General features: G+C 38.5%; 1 protein-coding gene across 4 annotated transcripts in view; it reads left to right on the top strand.

Annotated features, from left to right (window-relative positions):
- The first annotated feature begins 1,436 nt into the window (after positions 1-1,436).
- The window catches only part of pacsin3 (protein kinase C and casein kinase substrate in neurons 3), a 31,767-nt gene continuing 12,421 nt past the window's right edge, over positions 1,437-20,782 (top strand). For 2 of the 4 annotated variants that reach the window (XM_058076848.1, XM_058076845.1), the window contains exons 1-6: positions 1,437-1,846; positions 14,457-14,557; positions 16,208-16,364; positions 17,694-17,929; positions 18,009-18,164; positions 20,422-20,597. In XM_058076848.1, coding sequence (XP_057932831.1) covers positions 14,504-14,557; positions 16,208-16,364; positions 17,694-17,929; positions 18,009-18,164; positions 20,422-20,597 — 779 coding nt within the window. In that variant the 5' untranslated portion in view covers positions 1,437-1,846; positions 14,457-14,503. Of the gene's footprint in view, positions 1,847-8,673; positions 8,762-14,456; positions 14,558-16,207; positions 16,365-17,693; positions 17,930-18,008; positions 18,165-20,421; positions 20,598-20,782 lie in introns of all 4 variants that reach the window. The other 2 variants (XM_058076846.1, XM_058076847.1) reach the window with 2 other exon arrangements.

Here is a 20,782-nt window from a genome sequence, read left to right as displayed (position 1 = left end):
CAGTCAAGTTAACGAGTATAAGGATATTAACTGTGTGTTTTTTCTTGTATTTTCAGGTTTAATTCTTGCTTGCGACTATCATCACTCAAGTAAGTACTATAGTAATATTATTATATAGTGTACTTATATCACGTATTGACAATGTCACTAAGGTTTGTTATGGCAATGGCCCAAACACCTTCAATTTCGGATCAACATTTGCTATAAAAGCGACCTCTTCAGAACTCTAACCTGCTCTCTTGAATTGCCACTCTTAAAAAAAAAACAGTAAGAACAGCAAAAATAGTTTTATGAATATGAAGCCAATATATTAAGAAAAAATCTTTTAAAAGTCCTTATGTTATGAGAAAAATACCAATAAAGTTTTTGGACAATTAGGATGCGGAAAAAGTTATATTATTATGGGAATAAAATTAAAATCTTATTTAAAAAAAAAGTCAGGATATTTTAAATAGAACATTTACAAAAAATATTTAAGATAAAAGGTGAAATATTTGGAAAAATGTAAAGAAAAACAGCAAAAATTCATAAAAAAATATAATAAAATATATATATATCTATTTATCAATTATTACCAACGTTACTGCATAAAAAAATCAGCAATTTGCGACTGCTGAATGCAAATATGATTTATAGGATATGTTGTATATATTTACCAAGTACAAAGTTATGCTATTTGAAGTAGTTTGTTCATAAAAAAATATATTTTATAGTACCAAAAAGGTATGAAAAAACAGGTAAAATATTCCCATATTAACATCTACATAATATATAAAGAATTTACAAGAGAAAGTGATATTACTAAAAAAAATAACCGAGCATCTTTTTTTTACACATCTGTAGTTGCATCTTTAAACCACTAGATGGCAGCAAAGCTATGTAAATGTAGAGCTGTTGGACCAAAAAGCCACAGACATTTATATTTATAAATTTATTTATAAATATAAATTTATTTCTAAATATATATATTTATATTATAAAATTATGTTTATTTTATTATTATTAAATATATTTTTATATTTATAAATATACATTTTTTATATATTTATATTTATTTATACACTGAATTTGCTCAATTAACATCAGTTTAGGGCATTTTTGAATGAAATAATAATAAGTATATATATATATAAATAAAAGTAATTCATTCATTCATTCATTTTCTACCGCTTATCACCATTCACACTCACAAATAGGCAAATAAACAGTAGTAAATATAACACAATATATTAATCTTAAATATTAATCTTTAATATTGTGATATTAGGTTCCGATGCTTGTTTGCCCCACGGTCCTGTAAGGCAACACGGTCACAGTTGTCGAGTAACTAAACTTCTCTTGAAGCCCGAAAACATAATCAAGTATTGATGTTTTGAAGGTTCGATAGCCGGGTTTCCCGACGGTCCCGGAAGGCAGCACAGCCTTTATCGGCAGACAGTGAGGGGTTAACGTGTAATAGGATGAATGGATATTGTGGCGAGCAGCGTCTGATTACAAGCCGGAGAGGACAGTCACGGTTGTGGAGGGAGGGCGTTTGGGTATCGAACACTGTAAACATAGCGGTGAGCACATTATTTCATTTTAGACTCTCATATATTTGTTTTTTTAGCGTTTTACCGACATCGACGTCGCTAACTAGCAACTTAAATCCGGGTATTATTGATGTAAACATGGCGGACGGGAGTACAACTTGGAATATGTTGAAATGAAGACTTAACTTTTGGAACAAAAACTCGGCTTTTAACATCTGATTGTTGAAGACTTCGACCCCGGGAAGGAGGCACATCGGCGGCCAGGTGGATTTTTACTGCTCGGTTGCTCCTCCAGAACGGAGTTATCGATACAGGTAAGCGACTCCACCTGTTGACTGGGAACATACGGTACTTTAAATATTGTATTATCAACGTAGTACTCTTAAATGGAAACTACAAACATATATTTTTGTGTGTTAAAGCCCAAAACTGAAACATATGGTACTTATAATGACGCCTGTACTATGAAGCGGTACTTTTGTTTGAGTATTATTTTATACTGCTACTATTAGTAAGGTATATCAGTGTTTCTTCGATCTAAATTTGGGTATAAATTAAATACTATGTTTTGTTTCCATAACTTGAATTGTTTTCATGGCATTAATTAAATACTATCTTTTGTTTTCGTAGCATTTTAATGCAGTAGTGTGATATTTTTTGTAGCAATCGACACATTTTAGCTAGCCTGAGGTTGCGTTCACAACTTGCAATGTTTGGTCCCGTTAAAACAAATTCAAACCGGTTCTGCTTCTGGAGTTTATTCGTTTTAAGTGTGAAAACAGTCGTTGGCATCGGACTGAACCAAATGCTTGACACACACAAAAAAACAAAACAGTAAAGCATTAACAGTATACTGTATATTTAACCGGTATCAATACATATTCATTATTATTAGCAATTACGGTGATTGTGAACGCACCCTTGAGCTGCTTTTTGACAGCTTATATCACAATATTGACAGTTATTATGGTACACATAATGTCATTGTGTGGTCATATCACCTCGTACTTTGGTACGTGACAAAAATCACAAAATTTAAAAATAAAAAAATAAATAATTAACAAAAAAACTAAGCCTTAAACTCTATTACGGAAAGCAGGAAGTGAACAAATGTAACAGTTTCAAGCCAAAAAGTCATCTTCTAATTCAGAAAAAAAGTTATAATTATAATAATACAAGAATAGACTCATCATATGATAAGTCGTAATTATGCAAAAAATAAAATTTATGAACATTATTTAAGAAAAAAGTAGGAAAAAAACTATATTAGGAAAGCAGGAAGTGAACAAATGTAAGTTTTAAGCCAAAAAAAGTCATCTTCTAATTCAGAAAAAAAGTCCTAATTTTACAAGAATAGACTCATTATATGATGACGAAAAATGATGTCATTTCTGTTGCATAAAATATAAAATAGAAATACCGTATAAAAATAATATTGTTTTTGAAATGCTGTAACACGAGAAATATATACTGTAATATTACGGAAATAAAATCAAAATATTATGGTAATTATGCAAAAATAAATTTTATGAACATTATTTAAGAAAAAAGTAGAAAAAAAACTATATTAGGAAAGCAGGAAGTGAACAAATGTAACAGTTTTAAGCCAAAAAAGTCATTTCTGTTGCATAAAATATAAAACAGAAATACCGTATAAAAATAATATTATTTTTGAAATGCTGTAAAATTAGAAATATATACTGTAATATTACGGAAATAAAATCAAAATATTATGGTAATTATGCAAAAATAAAATTTATGAACATTATTTAAGAAAAAAGTAGAAAAAAAACTATATTAGGAAAGCAGGAAGTGAACAAATGTAACAGTTACTGATTGTAAAAGTACCAGATGGAGGGGTAGGATTTAATAAGCTTTGCTTCTTCCTACTCCTTTTGGACATGTGGAACTGGGAACTGATTATGTGATGCATTCAATTGCAATCTGGCGGTAATGCGTCCATGTCAGTAGTTGGTACAGTCCGCACATCGGAAAAGATAAAGCATGTTTGATGTCTTGTTTTGACTGGAACTCATCCATTTTGGACCTGAATGCATCCCCATGTTTATGACCCCGGTGTCCAGACAAACAGGGTCATCGTGATGGGAGACACCGGAATGTCAATGACATTCCGTGATAATGGGAAGTCAAAATAAGTACATTTGGAGACCTCACAATCGTGTCATTTTCTTTAGGCGGTGGATTCCAACTGGAATCCACGTGGGGGAGCTTGGGAAGCCCTGACTTGCTGCAGTCCGGGTGGGGTTGGGGGTGGGAGGTGGGGAGGGGTGTGTTAGCAGGCACTTAGGTCAAATCCTCCTCCAGCTGCAAGCCGGTGGAATTTTGTGGAAACATGAAACAAGTCAATACTTGATGCTAATTCCCACCCAGTCCGTGTCAGTCCTTTGGTTGGCCTTGTTTACTATCCTAAACGCCATTTTCACATTTTGTGGAAAACTTTGGGAACCTTCAGTAGCCACGTTTACATGACTTTTTCTCTTTTTCCGAATGGAACCTTTTCCGAATGACATTTCCGAAAGCAATAGTATCCATGGAAAGGAATATTCCAATCTCTTGTCTACATGCGCCGCAATAATCAACCAGAATAGTCAATGGGGCATGCCCAGTAAAACGTAAACAGCATTCGCTGAAAGAACGCACCCGGGAACAGGAAAAGATAAAGTTCTTAAATCTTGCTAATATTTTATAATTAAGCTAGCCGCATATTTTATATAGATATGTATTTTCTTTTTTAATAAAACCAGACTTGTGAATAAAGTATAGAAGGGTTTAGATCATGGGGCCTCTGGAGCTAGGGTCTGGGCGAGGCTGGGCCGCATCAGGTTTCCCCCCCCCAAAAAAAACATATTTAATAAAAACAGAAAAATTAATAAACTTTGCTTTGGTTCCGATTTTCGACAATAAAAGCTCTGTTCTCAAATATCTTTTCATTTTTCTACACAAAATAAGATGAAAAATAAATAAACAAATCAAGAATAAAGAAAATCAATCAGTAATAAATAAATAATATAATAATAATAAAACGGCAAAATAATAAAAAATTATAAAAACTAAGACAAATGATTTTTTTCATATTAAAATGAACAAAGCATTATTAGAGCCCTGTAGACATGACAAAACACGACTATAGTCACATTTATACTCTTTTTATTTACAACATATTGCGCAACTGCAGGGTCTCGAGACACATGCTAACTCGCAAACTAGAGAGCTAGCGACCTCAACAGTAGCCTTCAAGTTATTTCCTTTCAACTTAAATCGCCAAAAACTTACCACTTCCACACGGATAGGGAGGATAACTATTAACAGTTATTTAACCTTTAACATGAACATTATTTACAACATATTGCGCAACTGCAGGGTCTCGAGACACATGCTAACTCGCAAACTAGAGAGCTAGCCACCTAAACGGTAGCCTTCAAGTTATTTCCTTTTAAACTTAAATCGCCAAAAACTTACCACTTCCACACGGATAGGGAGGATAACTATTAACAGTTATTTAACCTTTAACATGAACATTATTTACAACATATTGCGCAACTGCAGCGTCTCGAGACACATGCTAACTCGCAAACTAGAGAGCTAGCCACCTAAACGGTAGCCTTCAAGTTATTTCCTTTTAAACTTAAATCGCCAAAAACTTACCACTTCCACACGGATAGGGAGGATAACTATTAACAGTTATTTAACCTTTAACATGAACATTATTTACAACATATTGCGCAACTGCAGCGTCTCGAGACACATGCTAACTCGCAAACTAGAGCGCTAGCGACCTAAACGGTAGCCTCCGAGTTATTTCCTTTTAAACTTAAATCGCCAAAAACTTACCACTTCCACACGGATAGGGAGGATAACTATTAACAGTTATTTAACCTTTAACATGAACATTATTTACAACATATTGCGCAACTGCAGCGTCTCGAGACACATGCTAACACGCAAACTAGAGAGCTAGCCACCTAAACGGTAGCCTCCGAGTTATTTCCTTTTAAACTTAAACAGCCAAAAACTTACCACTTCCACACGGATAGGGAGGATAACTATTAACAGTTATTTAACCTTTAACATGAACATTATTTACAACATATTGCGCAACTGCAGCGTCTCGAGACACATGCTAACTCGCAAACTAGAGAGCTAGCCACCAAAACGGTAGCCTCCAAGTTATTTCCTTTTAAACTTAAATAGCCAAAAACTTACCACTTCCACACGGATAGGGAGGATAACTATTAACAGTTATTTAACCTTTAACATGAACATGAATCAAACATAATAATTTTTTCTGGGTACATGATACCATACAGCATCCGTATCAAACTTGCGCGGGCCGCGCTAACGTTAAACTTTCATATCAAGGCGGGGGCCTCAAATTAGTGTCATGCGGGCCACATTTGGCCCGCGGGCCGCATGTTTGAGACCGCTGGTTTAGATTCCGTTCCGCAGATGGCGCTAACGCACACAACGAAAGCTGCTTGCCAACCGCCGATAAACAACAGAAGAAGAAAAACACCAGGAAGAATCCGATCCCTGTGAATCCGATTATATATTCATTCGGATTGGCACTTTTCTTCGGGAATGAGGTGTACGCAAAAGTTACAATTGGAATATTTAGGTCCATGTAAACGTGGCTAGTGGAACGTTTTTCCTGGTTGAACAGCAGGACAATCAGATTCTGGGTTAATCTCTGTCAGTATCGCATGTGACATGTAGCGGATTACGCCAAGCCACCCTCGGCGAGTGTCCCCGGGAGGGAGCATGGGTGGTTGCTGTTGTTTGTACGGAATGGTAGAACATCTGTATGTGTGGGAAAAAAGGCTGACTTATCCCTTTTCCTCTGCTGTATTTTGCTTCTCCGGGATCCCGTGCATGTCTCTAAACATTGAACTGTCACATGGTTTCTTCCAAGAGGGACACAACGCCTCGGGCTACTAGCATAGCAAACAGTAATATTACTCAGTACTGCAATATTGACATTAACTCCGATATATCGATTTAAGGCTTTGAAGTTCGGGAACGCCGCTTGTTTCTCTCTGTAGTCTGGAATTATCATTCAAATTAGACACCAAAACATAAAATATTTAGCCTTTTGTTGTCTTTATAGCATCTTACATCTCGGTGATACAGTACATGGCTAAATGATAACTTCCTGTTTTCAATTATTGTGTCTCCTATATCCGGTAACACAAGTGTAAAGGTGACGATAGGGGTGTTATTTCATATCTAGAGGGCTCTAATAATCATATATTATTCATTCATTCATATCGTTAATTCATTTTCTACCGCTTATCCTCACGAGGGTCGCGGGGGGGTGCTGGAGCCTATCCCAGCAATCACAGGGCACATACAGACAAACAACCACTCACATTCATGCTAACAGGCTAACAATGAGCATGATAGTGCTAAGTCTTTATATCAGTCTACCTATGAAAATGGCTAAAAATGCTACTATGTAGCATGCTAGCAATACTAACATTAGCATGCAAACACATAACATTAATTCATTTTCTACCGCTTATCCTCACGAGGGTCGCGGGGGGTGCTGGAGCCTATCCCAGCAATCACAGGGCACATACAGACAAAACAACCACTCACATTCATGCTAACAGGCTAACAATGAGCATGATAGTGCTAAGTCTTTATATCCGTCTACCTATGAAAATGGCTAAAAATGCTACTATGTAGCATGCTAGCAATACTAACATTAGCATGCAAACACATAACATTAATTCATTTTCTACCGCTTATCCTCACGAGGGTCGCGGGGGGTGCTGGAGCCTATCCCAGCAATCACAGGGCACATACAGACAAACAACCACTCACATTCATGCTAACAGGCTAACAATGAGCATGATAGTGCTAAGTCTTTATATCCGTCTACCTATGAAAATGGCTAAAAATGCTACTATGTAGCATGCTAGCAATACTAACATTAGCATGCAAACACATAACATTAATTCATTTTCTACCGCTTATCCTCACGTGAGTCGCGGTGGTGGGGTGCTGGAGCCTATCCCAGCTGTCTTCGGGCGAGAGGCAGGGTACACCCCGGACTGGTGGCCACAGCCAATCACAGGGCACATATAGACAAACAACCATTCACACTCACATTCATACCTATGGACAATTTGGAGTCGCTAATTAACCTAGCATGTTTTTGGAATGTGGGAGGAAACCGGAGTACCCGGAAAAAAAAAAACACGCATGCACGGGGAGAACATGCAAACTCCACACAGAGATGCCCGCGGGTGGAATTGAACTCGGGTCTCCTTGCTGTGAGGCCCGCGTGCTAACCACTCGAACGCCGTGCAGCCGCAAACTTTTATTTAGGTGATTTTTTTCTGACATAGGTCAGGACTTTGACTACGCTACTCCATAGTATTCATTTTGTTTTTCAAATGAAGTGAGGTTAAGGGACAAAGAAGCAAAAAAATTACCACTTCCACACTAAACGAGAGGATAACCTTTTGTACTCGATCTCATCTCATGCAGTGATCGTCATAGACAATGTAAAGGGACGACTGTAGGGGGGGGTACACCCTGGACTGGTGGCCAGCCAATCACAGGGCACATATAGACAAACAACCATTCACACTCACATTCATACCTATGGACAATTTGGAGTCGCTAATTAACCTAGCATGTTTTTGGAATGTGGGAGGAAACCGGAGTACCCGGAGAAAACCCACGCATGCACGGGTAACACAAGTGCAAAGGTGACTATAGGGGTGTTATTTATTGTCTAGAGGGCTCTAATAATGTTAAAAACTGTAATTAGAAGGTCGTAAACAGGTAGTATTCAACTAATGAATAAAGAATCCGGGTCTCCTCGAACATGTAAACGCCACACAGAGATGTCCGAGGGTGGAATTGAACCCTGGTCTCCCAGCCGTGAGGTCTTGCTCGCTCATTAAACTCAGCCTACAAAGCTTCCATGTGTGACATTTCTCTCCGACCTCCAAAATGTGCCACCTTCCAAGCACCTCCAAGCCTTTAAATTAGGCGGCAGGTTCCGGCTCAAAAAGGGAGCGTCATCCCGCACGGGCATCGAACTGCATGTTGCCGCTTCGCTGCCGTTTAACAAACATCTTTCTGCTGTCTTCGTCTTTTGCTTGTGCAGGCTTTTTTTCCTCCCGCTCCGCTGTCTCTCAGGCCTGACGAGACATCCTTTGGGACGTCTGTCCATATCTATCTTTGTCTCTGTGAAGGTAAGTTCTGCTGGCTCAGTGTTCAAGTCCGCCCCTTCAGTAATGCTTTGTTGTGTGCTTTGCTGTCCGCATTTATTAATGTTATTTTTTATTGTCTGTTGTCCGGAATTGGACTGTTCAGGTTGTTTTCAAAGACGGCTCTCGACAACCAAACAAAAAAACTACAATTGCATGCAGTACAAATTTTCAGTTAAAATTGACAGAACAAATTTTTGGCCATCCATCCATCCATCCATCCATCCATCCATCCATCGTTACCTCAGATGAGTGAGACGGAATCATCAAATTCAGCAGAAGCTGTTCTAAATTCAAAATTCTACTCTTGATCAAACTTACTTAAGATTTGTCCGATCAATACACGATAGTTGATATCACCTTCTATTATGGAAATGAATTACATAAATAATAAATAATAAATAATAAATAATAAATAATAAATAATAAATAATAAATAATAAATAATAAATAATAAATAATAAATAATAAATAATAAATAATAAATAAAAAATAATAAATAGATGACATCAAATATGAACAATGTACAGTGTAAACAGTCGTTGCCTGGCTCTCGTGTAATAAATAATAAATAATAAATAATAAATAATAAATAATAAATAATAAATAATAAATAATAAATAATAAATAATAAATAATAAATAATAAATAATAAATAGATTATATCAAATATGAACAATGTACAGTGTAAACAGTCGTTGCCTGGCTCCCAATAAATAATAAATAATAAATAATAAATAATAAATAATAAATAATAAATAATAAATAATAAATAATAAATAATAAATAATAAATAATAAATAATAAATAATAAATAATAAATAAATAGATGACATCAAATATGAACAATGTACAGTGCAAACAGTCATTGCCTGGCTCCCGAGTAATCATAAATAATAAATGATAAATAATAAATAATGTGGAGAATAAATAGATGACATCAAATATGAACAATGTACAGCGTAAACAGTCATTGCCTGGCTCCCGTGTAATAATAAATAATAAATAATAAATAATAAATAATAAATAATAAATAATAAATAATAAATAACAAATAACAAATAACAAATAACAAATAATAAATAATAAATAATAAATTATAAATAATAAATAATAAATAATAATAAATAATAAATAATGTGGACCATAAATAGATGACATCAAATATGTACAGCGTAAACAGTAATTAGTACAAATAATTTAAATAATTTAGAATAAATAACAATAATTTAAAGACATTTAAATGTAATTTAAAGACATTACAAAGTGATACAGTGCATATAATGTGTCATATATATATATATATACGTGGTTATGTACTGTAGCTCGATGCAGGCACCGTAACAGTAGCTGCAGCAAAAAATAACTCCAAAGTGCTTCTGTTTATGGATGTTGGGGAGCCACCAGGCCCTAATGACTGCCTTCCAAACCATTCCCAATGTTGCTGGAATGTAGGAAAAGGGAAGCTCGGAGAACACTGGCCGAGTCCTGCCTGTGTCCGACATGTACGTACGTATATAGCAAGGGTGTGTGCGATAATCAGATTAATGACGAGTTTACTAGCGGGGGCTTACGAGGTCTGGACCGGGCCTGTCTGGCCTGACCCACTTTTGGCGTAAACCAACAATCACATCTACTTGTTTTTAGAAGCAGCAGATGTTTGGATTGTGCTTTGGGATGGCACACATATATTTTTTTTCCGTTGTTTACATTATTCTACGAGTAGCATAAATTGATTTACGCTTACAAATGGACAAATAGTATACAGTGTTCCCAAAATAGCCTGCAATTTTCCTATTATGCCCATTATTCCACCCTTTGTATTGAGTATTGAGGACTCCTATAGAGCAGCTACACACAATAACCTGCACATAAAGCTTTCTAGTTCTTCCAGAATCTGCACCTAATCTGCTGTATTTCTTTTTGGATTTTGTGCTTCCCGCGAATACGGTCTGTGAATCCGCCTCCAGGCATGCCCACTCCCGAGTGGTTAGGACTCGATGTGCTGCTAGCTAATTGGTAAACTGTATAGCAGTTGAAAATAAACAGCGATTATTCTTTTTAATTCCAACGCCTGACGGTGGCATCTTTAGGAATTGTAAACAAATGTGGCGTTCCCTTATTGAGCCATTGCTAGCAACGTAAACCGACAAGGAAGCCATTGCTAGCAAACGTAAACAGAGAAGGAAGCCATTGCTAGCAAACGTAAACAGACAAGGAAGCCATTGCTAGCAAACGTAAACAGAGAAAGAGAGCTCGGGGGGCAGGGCATAGATCTCATCTGGCTTACAGTCACGCCCATATAAGGCGGTCTGCTCTTCTGTGACATCACAAAGGGGGCGGTTTTACTGCGACTTCAGAAAACCGAGCGTTTTCAGCCATCCCGAACTTCTTTCAGGGCTCGCGAGTCAATATGATGTGATTTAATTATGAATTAATTATGAATTAATTATGAATTAACTATGAATTCATTATGCATTAATTATGCATTAATTATGCATTAATTATGCATTAATTATGTATTAATTATGCATTAATTATGCATTAATTATGACTTAATTACGAATTAATTACGAATTAATTATGAATTAATTACGACTTAATTATGAATATGACATTCATAACTATGCAATAAATGTCAAAATAAAATAAATGTGAATAAAATAATAAAAAATCTTAAATAAATAATAATAATAAATAAATGTCAGATAAAAAAACATAATTATGAGATGAGTCAGAATAATGATATAAAAGTCAAACTTTTGACATAAAAGCACATGAGATAAGTCATAATTATGAAAGGAGTCAAAATTATGAGATTAAAAAGTCATAATTATCAGTCATAAATATGAGAGAAAATAAATAAAGAGATAAAAAGTCATAATCTAAATATATATGAGAGCAAATAAATTAAGAGATAAAAAGTCATAATTATTAGAAATATATATGAGAGAAAATAAATTAAGAGATAAAAAGTCATAATTATTAGAAATATATATGAGAGAAAATAAATAGAGATAAAAAGTTACCGATACAAACCATGCATATGATAATTTTTGCATTTTATCTCATAATTATGACTTTCTTAACTCATAATTTTGGCTTTTTTTATCTTATGTTTTTGTTTCTTTCAGTGTCGGAAACAGGCTACTGTATTTTTAGCGTTTTTAATGCACAAAAAGTAAAAAGCAAAAAACATTGCGTAACTTTGACATCCGCACACCTTAGTTATTAACAACCACACCCCGACACGCAGACGAGTCGTTTTCTTCCCGTTTTTTAGCGAGTACGCATCAAGGCTGCGACGTTGCCGACTCAACCCGCTCGAATCGTCACAACCGATCCTTTAATGTCGCGTGGAATGCGCCGATTGTGCCGTCCTTTTTTTTTTTTTTTAAAGATGCACAAGCATCAGTTAGCAGCCCGGAGTAAAGTCAGGCTTTTTCCATACACGCTCGTGTTGTAACACGCTAGCGGCAGATTCCTGTGCCGTGCAGATGCCTTCCATTCATACTTGCTTGGTGCCCCCGGGGCCACTTTTTATAGGGCGCCCTTCCTCCATTGATGATTTAAATAAGCTTACAAAATAAATACAAGCTTTCGTTTTCAAAATAAGGTGTCACCTAATTTACATGGTTAGCAGATTATAACTAAATACACTAATAAAGAGGCGGGGTACACTTTGGACTGGTGGCCAGCCAATCACAGGGCACATATAGACAAACAACCATTCACACTCACATTCATACCTATGGACAATTTGGAGTCGCTAATTAACCTAGCATGTTTTTGGAATGTGGGAGGAAACCGGAGTAAAAAAAATAATAAATTACCACTTCCACACTAAACGAGAGGATAACCTTTTGCACTTGATCTCATGTCATGCAGTGTTCGTCATAGCCAATGTACCCGGAGAAAACCCACGCATGCACGGGGAGAACATGCTAACTCTACACAGAGATGGCCGAGAGTGGCATTGAACTCGGGTCTCCTTGCTGTGAGGCCTGTGTGCGAACCACTCGCCCACCGTGCAGCCGTAAACTTTTATTTAGGTGATTTTTTTTCTGACATAGGTCAGGACTTTGACTACGCTACTCTGTAGTATTCATTTTGTTTTTCAAATGAAGTGAGGTCGAGGGACAAAGAAGCAAAAAAATTACCACTTCCACACTAAACGAGAGGATAACCTTTTGCACTCGATCTCATGTCATGCAGTGTTTGTCATAGCCAATGTAAAGGGACGACTGTAGGGGGGGTACACCCTGGACTGGTGGCCAGCCAATCACAGGGCACATATAGACAAACAACCATTCACACTCACATTCATACCTATGGACAATTTGGAGTCGCTAATTAACCTAGCATGTTTTTGGAATGTGGTAGGAAACCGGCATACCCGGAGAAAACATGCAAACTCCACACAGAGATGGCCGTGGGTGGAATCAAACTCGGGTCTCCTTGCTGTGAGGCCTGCGTGCTAACCACTTGATTGCCGTGATTTTTTTCCGACATAGGTCAGGACTTTGACTACGCTACTCCATAGTATTCATTTTGTTTTTCAAATGAAGTGAGGTCGAGGGACAAAGAAGCAAAAAGTTTACCACTTCCACACTAAACGAGAGGATAACCTTTTGCACTGATGCATCTTTTTTTTTTGCATCTCATGTCATGCAGTGTTCGTCATAGCCAATGTAAAGGGACGACTGTAGGGGGGGTACACCCTGGACCGGTTGGCCAGCCAATCACAGGGCACATATAGACAAACAACCATTCACACTCACATTCATACCTATGGACAATTTGGAGTCGCTAATTAACCTAGCATGTTTTTGGAATGTGGGAGGAAACCGCAGAACCCACGCGTGCACGGTGAGAACATGCAAACTCCACGCAGAGATGTCCGAGGGTGGAATCGAACTCGGGTGTCCTTGCTGTGAGGCCCGCGTGCTAACCACTCGTTCGCCTTGACTTTGACACCTGTAGATTAGAGAGTCAGGAGCCTGGAACAGTGCTTGTTTTCCTCTCGGGTTGTTGTGTCTGCAGCAGGAAGTTTTCTAGCCTTGAGCGCTCTGCCCAATGAACAAAAAGCAGGAAGTGGATGTATAGACAAGTTGGGTCACAATGAACTGTGGACCGAGTTCTTCATCATCATCATCATCATCATCATTATCAGATTCCCATGGATGTACTGTTACTGAGCTTTTTTTTTAATCCGTTTTCTATGCCGCTTATCCTCACGCCAATCACAGTGCACATATAAACAAACAACCATTCACACTCACATTCATATCTATTACAAGAATAAATTTCTTATGTTGTAACGTGTGCTTATTGATTATTATTAAAATTATTATTATTAGTTTGTTTTTTTTTTAGAAGACATGAAAAACAAGCAAAACAAAAAATAAGCATGCATAATTCCAAGAACATTTAAGGCAGGGGTCTCAAACTTGCGGCCCGCGGGCCAAATGCGGCCCCGTGAGACGCTACTTTGAGGCCCCCCACCTTGATACCAAAGTTGAATTAACATGATTTTGCCCCGCCCATACTGTTACCCTACCCCGTTACCCCGCCCTGTTTTGCTTTGAATTAGCAATGAAGCTAAAGGCTTAAGACGCTGGGTACAAATAAATGCATCGAAATAAATTATTTCTACTTTTTTTTTTCCAATCTTTCTCAGGTTCAACCCGAGCTGCCACCATTCCGTGCTGTAAGGCCGACCGCAAAATGTCTTCCGACGGGGACCTGAGTAGCCTTGGAAGCTGCGATAGCTTCTGGGAGGTAAAGTTTGTACAACAATCCCGCCCCCCCAACCCCCCCGCTTATTGGGATTGGGATTCTTAACCGCGCTCACCACTACGTATCTTCAAACAGATGTGGGGGTGCTACACTGAAAATGCAAGACTCTAAAAATGTTATTTAGTAAGAAAAAACGGACAAAAGTTGTATTTAATGATTTAATTCATTTAATGAGAATAACATAATAATAGGACAAAAATTATTTTTTTTTAGTAGAATAAAGTTGAAATATTAAGGAAAAAATACTTTTTTTTTTTTAAAGTAAAGTAAGAAAAAAGTCAAGAAAAGAAACAAACAAGTAAAGCTTTGGAAAATTAGGTTAGTCCAGTGCTTCTCAAATATGGGGGGGAGGGGGGGCCCAAATATACTAACATAATAACAAAGATACTAACATGTACAAATTTATAGTACTCGATAGTACTTGCAATTTGACTCTTGAATATGCTTGTTGTACTCTCCATTTTATTGCATTTTCCTGGTTTCATTTTTACATGCAGTCTATACAGTACAGATAAAAGAATAATATAGTATATAGAATAATATAGTAATGATAGTATTTCAGATTGGGGGGGGCGTGAATTTACAAAAAAAAAGTTAAAATAGAAAAAAAAAAAACAACAAATTGAATTATCTCACAACAGGCACAAATAACATCAACATAATAATCTTAACTCCGAAACCCCAACGTCACTTCCTGCCCCCCCCCACCCCCCCACACATCCGGAAAAAAAAATTCCAACACAAATCACATAAGCATGAGCCTTATTTATATTTCATTTTCTATTATTATGTCCGCCATGCTGGCTAATATGAGTGTAAATGTGACTATAGGGGTGTTATTTCATATCTAGAGGGCTCTAATGATAAAACCGTATTTGTTGTACTCTCCATTTTATTGCATTTTCCTGCTTTTGTTTTTACATTCAGTCTGTACAGTACAGATAAAAGAATAATATAGTAATGATAGTATTTCAGATGGGGGGGGGGGGCTGAATTTACAAAAAAAAAGTTAAAATGGAAAAAAAACAAAACAAATTGAATTATCTCACAACAGGCACAAATAACATCAACATAATAATCTTAACAATTAATACATACTGTTGCAAACTCCGAACCCCCCAACGTCACTTCCTGCCCCCCCCCCCACAAGTCCAGAAAAAATTATTTCCAACACAAATCACATAAGCATGAGCCTTATTTATATTTCATTTTCTATTATTATGTCCGCTATGCTGGCTAATATGAGTGTAAATGGGACTATAGGGGTGCTATTTCATATCTAGAGGGCTCTAATGATAAAACCGTATTGCAGTAACTGGCAAAATATTCCATTCTTAAACAATTGTGCATTGTGTGTAACTTCACAGTCGGGTCTGGAACCAATTAAAACGCTATAAACAAGGGATTACTGTTCACCTAAAGGATCCCCAGTAAAGTACTACAGGTTGAAGTATTCTTGTATTATCTCCTTATGTTTCTGTAGTAAAATAAGTCAAATAATGGGTTCCGATGTATGTTTCTTTGGGGGGGGGGGGGGGGGGGGATTGTGTCATGGCCCGCATGAGAGCTCGTAAACACACTGGGATCGGTTCAATCACGCGCTGTTTATGTCTGCTTCGTGTCCCGACGCAGCCAGGAAACTACAAGAGAACAGTGAAGCGGGTCGACGACGGCCACCGACTCTGCAACGAGCTGGTCAGCTGCTTCCAGGAACGCGCCAAGATCGAGAAAAGCTACGCCGTGCAGCTGAGCGACTGGGCCAAAAGGTGGAGAAGTGTGGTTGAGAAAGGTCAGTTCCGATGCTACGACTGGGAAATTGAACGGTTAAGGGGTGTAAATATGGCGGCGGTGTCAAATTGCATCATTCTTGATGAGCCAAAGATTATTCAATCACATCAAAAAACATGGAAAAATGTATACCTGTAATACGGTGGTTCTCAACTGGTGGGTCTGGACATAAAAGTGGGCCACGGGACTTCATTCGTTCACCTAACCCTAACACTGGTGGCCAGCCAATCACAGGGTACTCCATAGTATTCATTTTGTTTTTCAAATGAAGTGAGGTCGAGGGACAAAGAAGCAAAAAATGTACCACTTCCACACTAAACGAGAGGATAACCTTTTGCACTCGATCTCATGTCATGCAGTGAAACCGGAGTACCCGGAGAAAACCCACGCATGCACGTGGAAAACATGCAAACTCCACACAGAGATGCCCGCTGGTGGAATTGAACTCGGGTCTCCTTGCTGTGAGGCCTGCATGCTAACCACTTGACCGCCGTGCAGCCGTAAACTTTTATTTCGGTGATTTTTTTTCTGACATAGGTCAGGACTTTGACTACGTTTCATTTCAAATGAAGTGAGTTCGAGGGACAAAGAAGCAAAAAATTTACCACTTCCACACTAAACGAGAGGATAACCTTTTGCACTCGATCTCATGTCATGCAGTGAAACCGGAGTACCCGGAGAAAACCCACGCATGCACGTGGAAAACATGGAAACTCCACACAGAGATGCCCGCTGGTGGAATTGAACTCGGGTCTCCTAGCTGTGAGGCCTGTGTGCTAACCACTTGCCACCGTGCAGCCGTAAACTTTTATTTCTGTGATTTTTTTTCTGACATAGGTCAGGACTTTGACTACGTTTCATTTCAAATGAAGTGAGGTCGAGCGACAAAGAAGCAAAAAAATTTACCACTTCCACACTCAACGAGAGGATAACCTTTTGCACTCGATCTCATGTCATGCAGTGTTCGTCATAGCCAATGTAAAGGGACGACTGTGGGGGGGGGTACACCCTGGACTGGTGGCCAGCCAATCACAGGGCACATATAGACAAACAACCATTCACACTCACATTCATACCTATGGACAATTTGGAGTCGCTAATTAACCTAGCATGTTTTTGGAATGTGGGAGGAAACCGGAGTACCCGGATAAAACCCACGCATGCACGGGGAGAACATGCAAACTCCACACAGAGATGCCCGCGGGTGGAATTGAACTCGGGTATCCTTGCTGTGAGACCTGCACGCTAACCACTCTTCCACCGTGCAGCCCATGATGGGAATAATAGTTGGGTCATTTGTTTCCAAACAGTAATTGTTCCTCGCTTGCAGGGCCTCAGTACGGTACCCTGGAGAAGGCGTGGCACGCCTTCATGCAGGCCGCCGATCGGCTCTGCGAGCTCCATCAAGAACTGCGCGACCGGCTGGCGGGAGAAGACAGTGAAAAGGTGCGAAACTGGCAGAAAGAAGCCTTCCACAAGCAGATGATGGGAAGTTTCCGGGAGACCAAGGAGGCGGACGATGGCTTCCGTAAAGCCCAGAAACCTTGGGTTCGCAAATTAAAAGAGGTGTGACGCATCTCGGGGTATAATGTACACGGCAATGTGGGTAGGCGGGGCTAAAAGAGCCGTGTGTTTCTATGTTCAGTTGGAGTCGAGTAAGAAGAGCTACCACCAGGCCAGGAAGGAGGAGTGGACAGCGATTAATCGGGAAACGCACGCTAAGGCCGACCCGTCCAAGTCTCAGGAGGAAGTACGCAAGTACACGACCCGGGTGGAGCGCTGCAACCAGGAGGCTGAAAAAGTACGACACACACATACACACACACAAAGATACACACACAGCCTTAAATAGATTTTCCTTCACTCTGATTGGCTGATAATTAGCACAACATATACTCACCACCAGTGGTTGAAAACAATAGATTGTACAAAGAAAAGTATATATTTTTATTTCACAATTATGCATTAAACTTAATTAAGCCCCACCTCCTTTCACACACGCAAAACTTTAAATTATTATTATTTATTCAAAATTATTTCAATTATTTGTGCAATTTACTGTTTACGCTGTACATTGTTGTTCATAGTTGATGTAATTTATTCTATTCTCTATTATTATTATTATTATTATTATTATTATTATTATTATTATTATTATTATTATTATTATTATTATTATTATTATTATTATTATTATTATTATTATTATTATTATTATTATACGGGAGCCAGACAACAACATTGGCAATTTCACTGCTGTGTTATTGTGCAATGACAAGGAAGGAAGGAAGGAAGGAAGGAAGGAAGTGAACGATGGAAGTGAACGATGGAAGGAAGGAAGTGAACGATGGAAGGAAGGAAGTGAACGATGGAAGGAAGGAAGTGAAGGAAGGAAGGAAGGAAGTGAAGGATGGAAGGAAGGAAGTGAAGGAAGTGAACGATGGAAGGAAGTGAACGATGGAAGGAAGTGAACGATGGAAGGAAGTGAACGAAGGAAGGAAGGAAGTGAACGATGGAAGGAAGGAAGTGAACAATGGAAGGAAGGAAGTGAACGATGGATGAAGGAAGTGAACGATGGAAGGAAGGAAGGAAGTGAACGATGGATGGAAGGAAGGAAGGAAGAAAATGAACGATGGAAGTAAGGAAGGAAGGAAGGAAATGAACGATGGAAAGAAAGAAGGAAGGAAGGAAGGAAGGAAGGAAGGAAGGAAATGAACAATGGACGGACGGAAGGAAGGAAGGAAATGAACGATGGACGGAAGGAAGGAAGGAAGGAAATGAACGATGGAAGGAATGAAGGAAGGAAATGAAGGAAGGAAGGAAGGAAGGAAGGAAATGAACGATGGAAGGAAGGAAGGAAGGAAGGAAGGAAATGAACGATGGAAGGAAATGAAGGAAGGAAGGAAATGAAGGAAATGAACGATGGAAGGAAGGAAGGAAGGAAGGAAGGAAGGAAGGAAATGAAGGAAGGAAGGAAGGAAGGAAGGATGGAAGGAAATGAATGAAGGAAGGTAGGAAGGAAATGAACGATGGAAGGAAATGAATGAAGGAAGGTAGGAAGGAAATGAAGGAAGGAAGGAAATGAATGAATGAATGAAAGTTAAAGGGGGGCCTATCATGCTCATGTTCTGTCCTTTGTATTGTGGACTCGTATAGAGTAGCTACACACAATAACCTGCACAGAAAGCTATATTTCTAGATCTTCCACAATCTGCACCTATTCCAGCTGTAATACTTTGGATTTCGTGCTTCCCGTGAAAAACTGTCTGTTTTAATTAAGAAGAAATATACAAACAAGCACCAATATGAGTTTGGAAAACTTACGGTGAACAAGTGGTTAGCACGCAGGCCTCACAGCAAGGATACCCCAGTTCAATTCCACCCTTGGGCATCTCTGTATGGAGTTTGCATGTTTTCTCCGGGTACTCCGGTTTCCTTCCACATTCCAAAAACATGCTAGGTTAATTAGCGGAATCTTGAATGACTATTCCATTACGGCACATTGCTTTAACAATCATTTTCAATTGACACAATTCCAAACACACACATTGGGGACTTACTCTTGTCCCAATCTGGGTGTGTCCGGGAGTCCCCCCCAAAAAAATACCCGTGTATAATTTTGCGACTTTGAAATATGACCCAACTTCCTGTGTTTTCTGCTCCTCGACACAGAAGAAAGAGGGGGGGGTAGTGAGGGAAAGGATGAACCAAAACAGGGAAATCCTGTGACAAATTCTCCATCAGTCGCTAACCAGATGTGAGGCAGCCAAGAAGAATCCAGGATGATGATTCCAGGAAGAATATAGACCATACAGGAGGTCCTTGGTCTACATAAGAATTCCGGAACTAAATGAAGTCACTCAAAGTGTACACAGAACACATGAAGGACATAAAGTACAGTGGATATCCAGGCTTGTTTTGCCTAGGAAGGCGAGGTGCATGTATGAAGTATGTTAGGAAACGGTACCACCGATCGCCGGCGTACAGTTGATTGATCAACGGAATGTCGTACTCTACACTCCAAACTGAAGGTGTTTTTTTTCGTGTGTGTTTTGCAGGCCAAGGAGCGTTATGAAAAGGCCCTGGAAGAACTGAACCGCTGCAACCCGCGTTACATGGAGGACATGGAACAGGTGTTTGACCTCACCCAGGAAGCTGAGCGCAAGAGGCTCTTCTTCTTTAAGGAGGTCCTGCTGGACGTCCATACGCACCTGGACCTGTCCGCCAAAGAAGGGTGGGACACAGACCGACTTTCGTTCATTCGTTCATTCGTTCTTTCATTCATTCTTTCATTCTTTCATTCTTTCATTCTTTCATTCTTTCATTCTCTCTTTCTTTCTTTCTTTCATTCTCTCTTTCTTTCTTTCTTTCTTTCTCTCTTTCTCTTTCTCTCTCTCCTTCTCTTTCTCCTTCTCTCTG

Source organism: Doryrhamphus excisus, chromosome 7, assembly GCF_030265055.1.
Source record: "Doryrhamphus excisus isolate RoL2022-K1 chromosome 7, RoL_Dexc_1.0, whole genome shotgun sequence".
NCBI classification, from domain to species: domain Eukaryota; kingdom Metazoa; phylum Chordata; class Actinopteri; order Syngnathiformes; family Syngnathidae; genus Doryrhamphus; species Doryrhamphus excisus.
The sequence above is the reverse complement of the archived record's forward strand: the minus strand, read 5'-3'. Positions and strand labels throughout refer to the sequence as shown.